The sequence below is a fragment of the Pseudorca crassidens genome, chromosome 11 (genome assembly GCF_039906515.1).
Source record: "Pseudorca crassidens isolate mPseCra1 chromosome 11, mPseCra1.hap1, whole genome shotgun sequence".
Classification (NCBI taxonomy): domain Eukaryota; kingdom Metazoa; phylum Chordata; class Mammalia; order Artiodactyla; family Delphinidae; genus Pseudorca; species Pseudorca crassidens.
In genome coordinates this window covers 7,231,723-7,245,240 of record NC_090306.1, presented here as the reverse complement: position 1 = coordinate 7,245,240, position 13,518 = coordinate 7,231,723, and the positions used below count along the sequence as shown (strand labels likewise).

Below are 13,518 nucleotides of genomic sequence, written 5' to 3'. Positions count from 1 at the left end.
ATAACCCATGACAACACAGCGTAGGGTTTTATAACAGAGGAGTGGACGTGAAGACAGGGGAGCAAGGCTAGGAGTGGGGTTTGGTCATGAGCAGAGCTCCTGTGTAGAGTTTAATTCCTTGCAAATATTCAAACTATAGAAAGCCATAATTAATGTATTAATGTATATGTCAATGAATTAATGTATGTGACTTCTCTTTCTCTCACATGTATCATTCCCTTTGGCTCTCCAAACTTTGGTAAAACCTCCTGTACCTTGGGACTTCCCTGGTGGTCCAGTGGTTAAGAATCTACCTTCCAAAGCAGGGGACGAGGGTTCGATCCCTAGTCGGGGAACTAAGATCCCACATGCCGCGGGGCAACTAAGCCCGTGCGCCCCAGCTAGAGGGCCCGCATGCTGCAACTACTGCGCCCGCGTGCTGCAACGAATGATCCCGCGTGCTACAACTAAGACCCCATGCAGCCAAATAAAGAAATAAATATTGAAACCTGCTGCACCTTTACAATTTAGTGTGGTTGTACTGGAGGAAAGTCATTGTAAAGGGAAGTGAGGCTTGCCCCACATTCAATCCACCCTCTCCCAGAGAGTCCTTTCGAGTGAACTAGCATCATGCCATCCCCCTCTGGGGACCCACACTGGAGCAAAGAATTCATAATCCAGAGAATCAGTGACCTTGATCACAACTCAGGAGCTTACAAGAGAATTCCCCCACCACCAGTTTTCCTAAATTTGTCTAGCTTGCATGTAAAGCCTTGGCACAAACCTAACCATAATAAGAATTCAAAGCATTAGCTGTTATTTGAATTAATGCTCACTTCAGAAATTCCCCTTAAAGTTCTGGTATTGATGGGTGAGGACAGGTGCAGGACAAATAGGGAAGGGTAGAGTTCTATGGTTTAACAAAGGATGTGATTAGAAAGTTTCTGAGTTGGGCATGAAATGTAGAGAGGAAACAGCATATACTTCCTTCCTTCCATAATCTAAAAAGGATCTTGACTGAGAGGAGAGCTATCACCACCTCCCAACCAGGAGTGCTCTCACCGGTCCCTCGGCCAGTTAGGTCTCTTGTTATGAGATGTGTACTTTTCTTTCATATTAAACATCACTGTTTTAATTATATATTTACATGTGAATGCAATTACTTAATTAATGTCTCTTCCCCACTTGAATTTAACTTCCATGAGATCCTTATTGGTTTCATTCAACACTTTTTCCAGTGTTTATTATACCAGGTACTATGTACTTTTTTTCCATGTGGGTAAAAAAGAAACAGACCAAAAAATCCTCTTGTCATGGACCTAAGGCTCAATGAACATAGACAATACTGTATTTTAAGTGACGCATGCTAAAGAGAAGTATACATTAGGAAAAGGGAAAAGGAAAGGTCAGGATGATGGGATATAGTTGAAATTTTAGATATGGGACAAGAAAAAGCCTCAACTACGAGGGAGTATTTGAGTAAAGATAAGGGATCAGGGCTTCCCTGGTGGCGCAGTTGCTGAGAGTCCGCCTGCCGATGCAGGGGACACGGGTTCGTGCCCCGGTCCGGGAAGATCCCACATGCCGCGGAGCGGCTGGGCCCGTGAGGCGTGGCCGCTGAGCCTGCGGGTCCGAAGCCTGTGCTCCACAATGGGAGAGGCCACAGCAGTGAGAGGCCACAACAGTGAGAGGCCCGTACTGAAGAAAAAAAAAAAAAAGATAAGGGATCAAGCTGTAATAATATACAGGGGAGTAGCATTCCAGGCAGAAGGGCCAGCAAGTATTCTTTGCTCCTCTGTGTTCTTTGTGCAACGAGAGAGGCATGGCAGGGGCAGGTGGTAGAGGGTCTGGTGACCCACTGTAAGGCTGTTGGCTATTACTGAGAAAATGAGGGACCATGGAGAGTTTTGAGAGCAGAGAGACATGAACTAAAATATTTCAGGGGACTTCCCTGGTGACGCAGTGGTTAAGACTCCAGGCTCCCAATGCAGGGGGCCCGTGTTTGATCCCTGATCAGGGAACTAGATTCCACATGCACGCTGCAACTAAGAGTTCGCATGCTACAACTAAGGAGCCCGCCTGCCACAACAAAGACCCAGGGCAACCAAAATAAAATAAATAAAATTTTAAAATAGAATAAATAAATTAAATATTTCAGAAGGATTGCTGTGCAGAGAAGAGTCTGTAATTGAAGAAAGGAAGACCAGTTGAGAGGCTGAATGTCACCATCCAGGTTGTTTAGACCTGGAGGTGGTGAAAGTGGTCAGTGAACAGGATTTGGGCATGGGATTTACTTATTTTTTAATTTTTTTTTATATTGGAGTATAGTTGATTAACAATGTTGTGTTCGTTTCAGGTGTACAGCAACGTGATTCAGTTGTACATATACATGCATCTGTTCTTTTTCAAATCCTTTTCCCATTGAGGTTATTACAGGATATTGAGCAGAGTTCCCTGTGCTATACAGCAGGTCCTTGTTGGTTATCTATTTTAAATATAGCAGTGTGTACATGTCAATCCCAAACTCCCAGTCTATCCCTCCCTGCCCCCACCCCCAGCCTTCCCCCTGGGCATGGGATTTAAAAGGAAGAGAGCAATCAAGAAGACGGCCAGGTTGGCCTGAGCAATGGGAAGAATGACGTTGCCACTGATGCCATTGAGACAGGGAAGGCAGCAAAATGAGCAGGTTATATGTTGGGAGAGAGAACAGGTGCTCAGTTTCAGCCGTGTCTGAAATGCCCATCAGACAATCAGATGGAGATGCTGAGGTGGAAGATGGACATACTTGCCTTGAGTTCAAGGGAGAGGTCCAGCCTAGACCTACAGATTGGGGGGATCTTCAATGTAGAGATGGTGTTCAAAGCCTTGAGGCAGGAAGAGAGCAGGAACCCTTGCCGCTTTGCTCACTATTGTAACACCAGCACCGTTTCTATCATCTAGTGGGTATTAAGTTTCTACTGAATGAATAAATAGAATGCATACGGCCTCAGGTAGGAGGGAGAAGCAAAATCTTTAATAGACCAGCTTGCATGAGGGAAGGAATTTAAAGCCTCTTATTTGAAAAGCCCGACCTGTTTTCCAAGTTCAGTGCAGTCATTTAGATGCTGATTCTGCTGAAACAAATCTTTTTTTTTGTTGTTCTTTGAGATGCTGCTGCTTCTGACTTTAAATTAGAATATGGCTTCCATGTTTGTGGAAAACATGGCTTATGCAAAAATCCTTTGGTGTCAACATCTAGTCTTCTAGCAATTCTTGTAAGGCAATCAAAGAAGCGGTTTGGGAAGCAAAATCTCTGTCCTAAGTCCTATATAACTGGGTTTACTTGCCCGGCCACAAAGCAGGAGCAGTTACTGCTGGTCTCTACTGAGACTCTGAGATATTGTGTAATTAAATGAGGGAATAGATGCTTTTGGCTGATGGAACACAAGATGCCTTTAAATAAGTGTTACAGGCTTCCCTGGTGGCGCAGTGGTTAAGAATCCGCCTGCCAATGCAGGAGACACGGGTTCGAGTCCTGGTCCGGGAAGATCCCACATGCCACAGAGCAACTAAGCCCGTGCGCCACAGCTACTGAGCCTGCGCTCTAGAGCCGGCAAGCCACAACTACTGAGCCCGTGTGCCACAATTACTGAAGCCCACGTGCCTAGAGCCCGTGCTCCACAACAAGAGAAGCCACGGCAATGAGAAGCCCGCGCACCGCACCGCTCGCTGCAACTAGAGAAAGCCCGTGCGCAGCAACGAAGACCCCATGCAGCCAAAAATAAATAAATTAAATAAATAAAAAACTATAAATAAATAAAGTTACTACGATTATTATTATGCTTCTAAAATTAAAGATATCACTTTACCATGATTACAATTTACAAACTGACTACTCCTCCCGTCCCCTGATCTATATTACCTGTGGAGCATGGACTGGACTTTTAAAGAGGCAGCCCTAAAGGAACCTACGTATTAGGCAGAGTGGCCCTCAATCATTTGAACTATGTGATTTGGCCTGTGAAAACCCCGCCCACCTTCACTGGACCCACACAGGAGGAAGGCTGCCTGGTGGTGGTAATGTTGTTGTGGGGAGGGGCGTAAAGGACTGAGTTCAAATTTGAATGTGTAGGGCCCATGCACTGTCAGCCAGAGCAGCAGCAGTGCTGGAGGAAAGCTTCCCTTCCTAAGACTTTCAGGGAGCCAAGAAAGCCACGCTGGAGTCCACCATGGACAGGTAAAGCAGCCGGCTCGTGGGTGGTTGTGTTTGGCCTTCCCCTCAGAGCAAATCTGAGTAATAAGATGGGTAAACTCTCCCCTTCTTCCCCTGTCACTGTCTGACTCACAAGATCTGCTTGGTCAAGATGCACATTTATTTTTCTAGTTCTGTCTCATCTTCTGTTCAGATCTTAACATGCTTTCCAACCAACTGTCTCTTTCTCTTTTCTTCCCATAGTCAAAAGAACTTTTATGCACTATGTATTGACTTGTCCTTGCAGTTAGAACTAGTTTCTGGTAGTAATATGAACCAAGCAAATGTTAAGAGACTGAAATCATGAAAAGCTCATAGCAATACTATGTAATACTATGTAATACTATGTAATCATTCTGTAAACATTCAACTATGAAACTCCTTGAAGAAAAGTTTTACTAGGGAGACTTTACTGAATAATTACACAGCCAAGAAATTATTTTTTAAATGCCAATATTCAAAATTAATTGCTTGCAGGTCACTATGACTCTGTCTACTATTATAAGGAGATAAATCAGTCAAGCAACTTATTTAATATTAAAGGCCCAATTGTTAGGCAGTCAAATGGTATTTATTATTTACCTAGTCTTTCCATTTCTTCAGACATGACTTAACTTACTTCTTCACTGTGTCTTTTGTACGATTTTCACAATGTCTTCACATGAAGTTTATGACAAGTATGTTATTGTCATAGAACTTAATCTAGTCCTATTTTTGATGATTGCAAATGTAGGAAAATTTACACCTAATCCATACTTTATCTCAAATTAATCTTTTACAAAGAATTTAAACTACAGAGCTAAGAATCTTAAGGGTAGATTCAATGTCCTTCAGAAAATTGAGGGCAAAAATGTCAAATGTCAGCTCAGTTTACAGTGAGATTTTGAAAACTAATCTGAGGTAAAAGAGAGAGAAAAAAGCCTCAGTGGAGATACCTGTAAATAATGAAATGCAAAGCAATGGTAAAATCAGAGCTGCAATTCAGAGAAAGTCAGAGAAGGCAAAGGAGATGAAATTCAACAGGAGAAAAAGGGAAATACGTGATTTTCATTAAGGAAAATACTATCTGCAGAGCACAGTAGTAATGGCACACGGCGGGAGAGCGTGACCTTGTCACGATTATTTTTAACCCATTTGTCTCCGGTTTGCATTGCTGGGGATGCAGCCAGTGTTCTGCCTCAGGGAACACAGCTGTCCTGTGCAGCTGTCAACCTGCAGGCCTTACAGACTGTCTCTGCTGAGTCCTCCGAACACTTAAGAGAAACCAGAGGAGCATAGGGTGCTGGACATAGGCCCCCAGCTATAGTAAAAGAAAGTGATGGATCAAGATAGTTAATTAACAAGGCCATGGTCATGCAATTCACTTCACTGTGACTGGTAACTTCTGATGGAAACAGAGCTACTGTATTTTCATGTGGGGTAGGAGACAGAAGGCTATGTGAATCCCTTAGTCTATGTCCTGTCCTTTCTTATACTCCCAGGACACTTTTTTACTCCTCATGGGAACAGGGCTCCCACACCACCTGCAGTGCATCATATAGTCCCCCTTTCTCCACTTCACATCCACACACTCCAGGAAGACAGGTTAAATGTAAAAGGAATTTACTGGTATAGATTATGAATTATGAATGAATAAGATATGAAGAGATTATGCTTAATCTATTTAAAACTGGGCCCGAAAGACAGAATGTTTTTTCTTCCACTCCAGTATTTATTAAGCATGTATTATGTATTCGGTTTATGTTCTATGCTGAGGCTGATTATGTTAATTATTTAACAATCGTAATAGTAACAGAGGTAGGGCTGTGGTGATCACCGTGTGAACTATTATCAGTTTAAAATAGAGCCAACTGGGCTTCCCTGGTGGCGCAGTGGTTGAGAGTCCGCCTGCCGATGCAGAGGACACGGGTTCGTGCCCCGGTCTGGGAAGATCCCACATGCCGCGGAGCGGCTGGGCGCATGAGCCATGGCCTCTGAGCCTGCGCGTCCGGAGCCTGTGCTCCGCAACGGGAGAGGCCACAGCAGTGAGCGGCCCGCGTACCGCAAAATAATAATAATAATAAATTAATTAAATTAAGCCAATTATTATTAGATCTTTGTTAGCATCCATTTCGGATTCCTGTCAAATGTGCATTTTTAATTCTAAAAATCTGACTGACTAATTTTTATACGGTTTCACATACGTAATGTATATACTGGTGATTTAGATGTACCACCATCTCTGCCTCAGGATTTAAAGTGGATTCCAGGGACTTCCCTGGCAGCCCAGTGGTTAAGACATTGTGCTTCCATTGCAGGGAGGACAGGTTCGATCTCTGGTGGGGGAACTAAGATCCAACATACCGTGCAGCATGGCCCGCCCCCCAAAAAAAGTGGATTCCTATAACCTTCATGTGTGTGAGGAAGACATTCAAATTGTAACAGCTTTAAAAATCTCCAGCACTTGCTTATCTACTTAATAAGAGTGACATTTGAGAACTTGACTTCAGGGTCTATCTCATGTATTTCATTATTAAAATATCAATAATCAACGTATGTCCATACAAAGACTAGTACATCAATGTAGAAGCTTGATTCACAATAGCCCCAAAATGGAAACAATCCAAACGTCCATCAACAGGTGAATGACTAAACGAAATGTGCTGTATCTAAGCCATGGAATATTGCTTTGCCGTAAAAAGGAACAAACTCTACTGATAGATGCAACACCAGGAATGAATGTCACAGTCATAACATGCTTAGTGAAAGAAGTCAGACACAAAGGAGGAAATAATGTGTGCTTTATATGAAATTCTAGAAAATAATTTATAGTTGCAGAAAGCAGTTTAGTGGTTGCCTGGGAGGGAGGGGAAGAATTGACTGAAAAGTTGGGTGAGGAAACTTGTGGGGGAGGGGTGCCCTGAAAATGTTCTGTATCCTGATTGTGGTAGCAGTTTTGGGTGTTTACATCTGCCAATATTCATAGAATTGTACATTTTAAATGGGCGAAGTATGTAAATTATACCTCAATGTAAAAGAAAAAAAAATTGAAAAAAGTTTCAATTCTCTTGCCAGCAAACCGTATTCAAATTACTGACTAGGTCATTACTTTGACAAGTCCTCTGCACTTCTGCTCATTGCCACTAGGTGGCAACATTATCTCCACAGATTAGATAAGTACATTTCTGGAAAAGTCCAAGGACAAAAACCAGGGACACTCACTCCTGATGCTTTGGTATCAACCGCACTGTATAGCTTGTGGTGTGTTCACAACCACAAAGAAACTTGTGTTAGAGAGTATTTCCACAAATTCAACTCAATTTAGTGCTTATGATATGCAAGACACTGTGCTGGGAAACAAAGTGCAATCCGCCCCTCCCCTAACCCGCCCTGCCCCCCCACACACACACACACCATGTGTGAAGAACATTGCAAAATATTTAGGTTATATTACAAATTTACACAGGAAATCAGCCTAATCTAAATCCTGTAAATACATGCCTATAAAAAAGACTAGAACGAAAAACGTAAGTATATTAACAGTAATTATCATTAGATAGTATGTCTAATTATCACTAGATATACTGGTTAAGCATTAAAAAAATTTTAACTTTCTACTTTTTAGTAGCATGCAAGTTGACATATTTTTAAAAAGCATGACTCAAAAAGTGACACTTCCTGACTCAAAACACAGAAATTCTAATTGAGGAGACAGATGTAGCAATCAATTGATAACAAAGGTTGAATGCTTTGATAAGGATAAGCGGAGAACAGTAGGAAACTACGGGAGGGTTTTTTGTTGCTGTTAATGTTTGATTTTGCCTAGAAATTTTGGCATAGTGGCAGTGAGAAAGGTCTGAAATTGTGATTAAGGCTTTGAAGGATGGGTAGGTTTTGCCCAGTGGAAAAAAAGGCAGGGAAGCTTGCAGTCAGGTGGCTGGAAAGAAAAGACTAGTGCCAGGGGTCCTGCTGTAGGCATGGCGGGGAGGCTGAAGTGATGCGGAAAAGAGAAAATACTAGGAAACGAGGCTAGAAATGTAGATTGATGTCCAGATGTAAAAGCTTTACTGCATTAAAGAGTTTGGAGTTTATTCTACCAGCGGAAGTTAGGGGCTTTTCGGTATCAGAATGACAGGCCCACACCTGGGCTTTTGTGAGATCTCTCAGGCACCTCGTGGAAAATGTTATTTTGAAGGGACTGCGGGCAGAGAGACCAGTTAAGAGGTCAGGACAACGGATAAAGGGAAAGATTAGAGCTTGGACTGAAGCAGAGAACAGAGGAAGTAGAGCAGGAACAAATCCAGAAATATTTGAAAGTTTGACTCAATAAATTTAGATGATTAATAAATTAATTCAATATGAGGAGTGAAGGAGAATCAAAAATGATTCCAAGCTTTTAGCCTGGTTCCTTGGGACGGAAAGTCGGTAGGAGAGGAGAGGCAGCTCAGGAAAGGGCAATTTGGGAATACTGTGTTAACCCCGTGAGTTAGAGGTCCATGCTGGACATTTAGATAGAGATTGGACGGGAAATATGGGACTGGGGAACAGGTTTGTAATTCCAAGTTATCAGCATCTAGAAGGCAGCCATGGGAGGAGCCTGTCCTGTGAGTGCGTTTGGCTTTGGGTTTCTTGCTGTCTCAACTGGTCTTAAATATAAGCATGATAAGGGGGTTGTAATGGATTCCAAGCTCAGTAAGTCTCAGGCATCCAACAAAGGGAAGCAAGAGCATCTCCTTTGGTTTGGCCCAAGTATTACAGATTTTTTTTAAAAAGCTGAAGGAAAGCCAGGAGTGACCAGAGCATCAGCGATGCTCCCGCACTTCCTCCCTCCTCTCACCCACAGCCTCCTGATGAAGAGGAGGAAGTTTCTTTACCACTTCAAAAACGTGCGCTGGGCTAAGGGCCGCCATGAAACCTACTTGTGCTACGTGGTGAAGCGACGGGATAGCGCCACCTCCTTCTCACTGGACTTTGGGCACCTTCGAAACAAGGTATCAATTAATACCTGCTTCCCAAGCAGGGCATTTTTAGAGCCACCTGCTGATGGTACCACTTTCAGCCTGTTTCATTTGTCTCCACTAGATTCCTCAAATCTTTTTTTACATGTCCCTGCAACCACAATAGAAATACCCCAAAGGGTGTCATTTAATGTCCTCCCCAATCATGCTGAGCACATCAAGGCCACACCTTGCTTCAATGCCAAGAATAACTGCCCCAAAACTTCCTCTCCTTTCCCCAGCATCCAAATTGCCTTTAAGATTAAAGAAGATATCCAAAGAAAGAGGCTTTTGATTTGGGGGAATATATATACAGCTCATTCAAGCTGAATTTTAAATGTGGAAAAACAAACTGTGGCTTTAGAATTTTAAAAAATTAAGGAAGAAAAATTTAGGAAAAATTAATGACTCCATTCTGTCTTCCAAATGAGTTCTATTCCTTCCTGCTCACCTAGATCAGAGGCCAGTAAGTACATACGTAATAGTGAGCCTCAGAAAACTCAGGGAAGCCATTAATTAAAACTTGAAGATCAGAGAATTACATTTCCAAGAGACTTCTTCACCAAAACCCAGATGGGTTCACATACTCTTCTGCCAATGAATATTTCCTCTCATAACATGCAGTGACATCTAGTCTTGGTGGAATCCCAGGGAAGAATCCATGGGTGGAATGACACTGGCTAGTTTCTAGGGCTAGTTTTACTCTCCAATTTTTTTGGTCTCCATTTGTATTGTGTAAATTATCTCACTGCAATTGTTTTACATTCTAATCTCTTTCCTATTTGGTAATAAGACACATTCTAAACATAGAAAGCTTTTGTGTTAACAACCCTTTCCTTCCCTCTCATTTAATCCTCACAACCAAACTTCATTCCGCTGATGAAGAATCAGGAGATCCAAGAGTTGGGTGACTTGTTTAAGTCACAAGAGTGGCGATGCCAGGAAATGGAACCTGGGTCTTCAGATTCTGGGACTAATGACTTTTCTGCAGTATTAAGGGGACTTGCTGGGAATTCCCTGGCGGTCCAGTGGTTAGGGCTCTGCGCTTCCACTGCAGGGGGCACAGGTTCGATCCCTGGTCGGGGAACTAGGTCCCGCATGCCACATCGCAACTGAGTTCACATGCAGCTACCGATCCAGCAGGCCACAAGTAAAGATCCCGTGCACCACAACTAAGACCCGGCACAGCTAAATAAAATTTTTTTTTTAAAGAGTACATGCCTTAATTTTAAAAGCTTATTGCTAAAAACTGCTATCATCTAAGCTTTCAGAGAATCATAGTGGTAACAAAGATCACTGACCACAGATCACCATAACAAATAAAATAATGAAAAATTTGAAATTTGCAAGAATTACCAAAATGTGACACAGAGACACAAAGTGAGCAAATGCTGTTGGAAAAAATGATGCTGATAGACGTACTCGAGACCGGGTTGCCACAAACCTTCAAAACGCAAAATATCTGCAAAGTCCAATACAGCCAAGCACAACAATATAGGTATCCCTGTATTTAATTGCTCTTAGCCCCAGTGGCACCTATTACCTCTCTCAAAACAACACTCAGGGACTTTCCCTGGTGGCGCAGTGGTTAAGAATCTGCCTGCCAATGCAGGGGACATGGGTTCGATCCCTGGTCCAGGAAGATCCCACATGCCGTGGAGCTGCTAAGCCCATGTGCCCCACCTACTGAGCCTGCACTCTAGGGCCCACGAGCCACAACTACTGAGGCCGCGTGCCACAACTGCTGAAGCCTGCGCACCTAGAGCCTGTGCCGTGCAACAAGAAAAGCGCACTGCAACGAAGGCCCAATGCAGCCAAAAATAATAAATTAATTAATTAATAGATTAATTAATTTTAAAAAAACAACACTCACCTGTCAGTCTCATAATCTATCTCCTAACCCTAAATGTTCTGACCTCCACTTAGTGGTCCAGTGTATTTCCACAACGTTACATCAACAGCCCTTCCAAGCCATTTGCCTTCCCCTCCAAGGAAGAAAAAGGAACTTCACAAACAAAAATGAAATCTGAGATAGTGTGCTTCTCCTTCATCCACCCAACTCATTCCATCCTCCCCATTCCACAGAGAAGCTGTACGTTTTTCCCTTCCTAGGGCCAAAAGTGCAAAGTGTTTGGGCTCACCACTTACACTGTGTCCTTTCCAGCAGTTGCTTAACCTTCCTGTAACCTAGGACAAAACTGCAGACACCCCAAAAAAGATCACCCTGGGAGGGACACAAATTAATGACTGTAAAGCTACCAGCAGGGCAGTCAAGGTCAGTAACCCTCCACTGAGCCCTCTGCTCTCTCCCCAGGCGGGATGCCATGTGGAATTGCTCTTCCTCCGCTACATCTCCGACTGGGACCTGGACCCCGGGCGGTGCTACCGTGTCACCTGGTTCACGTCTTGGAGCCCCTGCTACGACTGCGCGCGGCATGTGGCCGACTTCCTGAGAGGGTACCCCAATCTGAGTCTGAGGATCTTCACAGCGCGCCTCTACTTCTGCGACAAGGAACGCAAGGCGGAGCCCGAGGGGCTGAGGCGGCTGCACCGCGCTGGGGTCCAAATCGCCATTATGACCTTCAAAGGTGCGCAGGGACCTTTCTGCCCGGCTCAGCAAAGCACGGTTTGCAATTCAGATTGAAGGGTGGGGGGACCAGGGGGGCAGAATTCTGGGAGTTCTGGTTCGCCTTTGGAGCCAAAAGTTATCAACTAGAATTGGAGGAAAAAAACCAATGGCTTGGGACTTCCCTGGTGGCACAGTGGTTAAGACTCACGTGCCCAATGCAGGGGACCCGGGTTCGATCCCTGGTCAGGGAACTAGATCCCACACACATGCCGCAAGTAAGAGTTCACATGCAGCAACTAAGGAGCCTGCGAGCCACAACTAAGGAGCACACCTGCTGCAACTAAGAACCAGCAAGACCAAATAAATAAATAAAATATTAAAAAAAAAAAAAAAGAACCAATGGCTTGGACCCAAGGCTTTGGGCGGAGCCAGGGTTTTCTTTCTTTCCTCATGATTTGAGATCTGAGCTATCCCTTTCCCCCTCCTTTTTTTTATAGATTATTTTTATTGCTGGAATACTTTTGTGGAAAATCATGAAAGAACTTTCAAAGCCTGGGAGGGGCTGCATGAAAATTCGGTTCGTTTGACCAGACAGCTTCGACGCATCCTTTTGGTAAGTTAAGGGTCTTCTTTGCTTCTCATTTTCTTTCTCTCTCCAAAGTCATCTATCCCTGGAGCTACTTACACTTCCTTTTCTTATATTTCCCACATTGTCGTGTGTGTTTGTGTGTGTGAGTGTGTGTGTGTGTGTGTGTGTATTTATCATTCTCTCCTTATTTTTCCTCTGATGAAAACTTTACAGAGCACAGGCTATAGGCTTCTGTAGTTATGGCGCTCGGGCTTAGTTACTCCGTGGCATGTGGGATCTTCCCAGACCAGGGCTCGAGCCCGTGTCCCCTGCATCGGCAGGGGGATTCTTAACCACTGCGCCACCAGGGAAGCCCCTCTCCCCTTACTTTCTTCAAAAATGTTTACAAAGTCATCCACTCTCTCTTTTTCTCCACAGCCCCTATATGAGGTTGATGACTTACGAGATGCATTTCGTACTTTGGGACTTTGATACCAACCTTCAAGAATGTCACACACAAAGAAATACCTCTGAAGACAGGGGGTAAAAGAACTATCCTTCAAGAATTCTGTTTTTCTTCAACTCTAACTTTCTCTGAGTTTAGAAAAAAGTATTCATAGATGTTTTTAAAATGTCTTGAAAATAGAAGGAACCCAGACCCACCAGGGTTAATGCCGCAACTGGTGCAGTTTTTAAATGCAGCATCGCCCCCTACTGGGAAACGACAGAACTGCAGGGCCTGGGAGCCCCTAAGTGTCAATACTCTGCCATTTAAGCAGAGAGAAAGCAGAAGGTAAATACTGAGGAGCATGGTGAGAGGATCAAATGTTTTATAACCGGTATTCTTTATTATTTGATTCTTGTTCTGAGTTTTCAGTGGTATTAATGATAAATTTTTCTACTCTTTTCCATTGGGGCTCACTTTCAAGTGAACAAAATTCTGTCACCCTGTGATCCACAGAACTTCCTAATGAGAGAACCTGGGTGATTGTAACCCCAAGCCATCTCTTCAAAGCATTAATATCCAAGCATGTGTTGCATGTTTTAATTGTCTGAAGTATGTTTTTATGTTTGTACGTACAGAGGATTTTTTTCTTGGTATGGAAAATGCCTGGTCACCTTTAGGCTCTTGTATAATAAAGGATCTTAAAATGAATTTGAGGGCTGTGAAGAAGACACACTAAAAGTGAATGTA

The 13,518-nt window shown here is 43.4% G+C and overlaps 1 protein-coding gene across 1 annotated transcript; it reads left to right on the top strand.

Moving 5' to 3' along the window:
• Nucleotides 1–4,056: 4,056 nt before the first annotated feature.
• Nucleotides 4,057–13,090, top strand: AICDA (activation induced cytidine deaminase). The gene is made up of 5 exons (XM_067698616.1): nucleotides 4,057–4,195; nucleotides 9,033–9,180; nucleotides 11,501–11,774; nucleotides 12,253–12,368; nucleotides 12,762–13,090. Exons 1-5 carry the CDS (start codon nucleotides 4,188–4,190, stop codon nucleotides 12,813–12,815), a joined length of 600 nt encoding a protein of 199 aa, XP_067554717.1. The 5' UTR covers nucleotides 4,057–4,187; the 3' UTR covers nucleotides 12,816–13,090.
• Nucleotides 13,091–13,518: the final 428 nt, after the last annotated feature.

Bases quoted from the DNA above. Each gene is read 5' to 3' on its own strand.
- AICDA (XM_067698616.1), top strand. The intron at 9,181-11,500 runs GTATCAATTAAT...CTCTCTCCCCAG, and splicing joins TTGGGCACCTTCGAAACAAG to GCGGGATGCCATGTGGAATT. The intron at 12,369-12,761 runs GTAAGTTAAGGG...TTTTCTCCACAG, and splicing joins AGCTTCGACGCATCCTTTTG to CCCCTATATGAGGTTGATGA.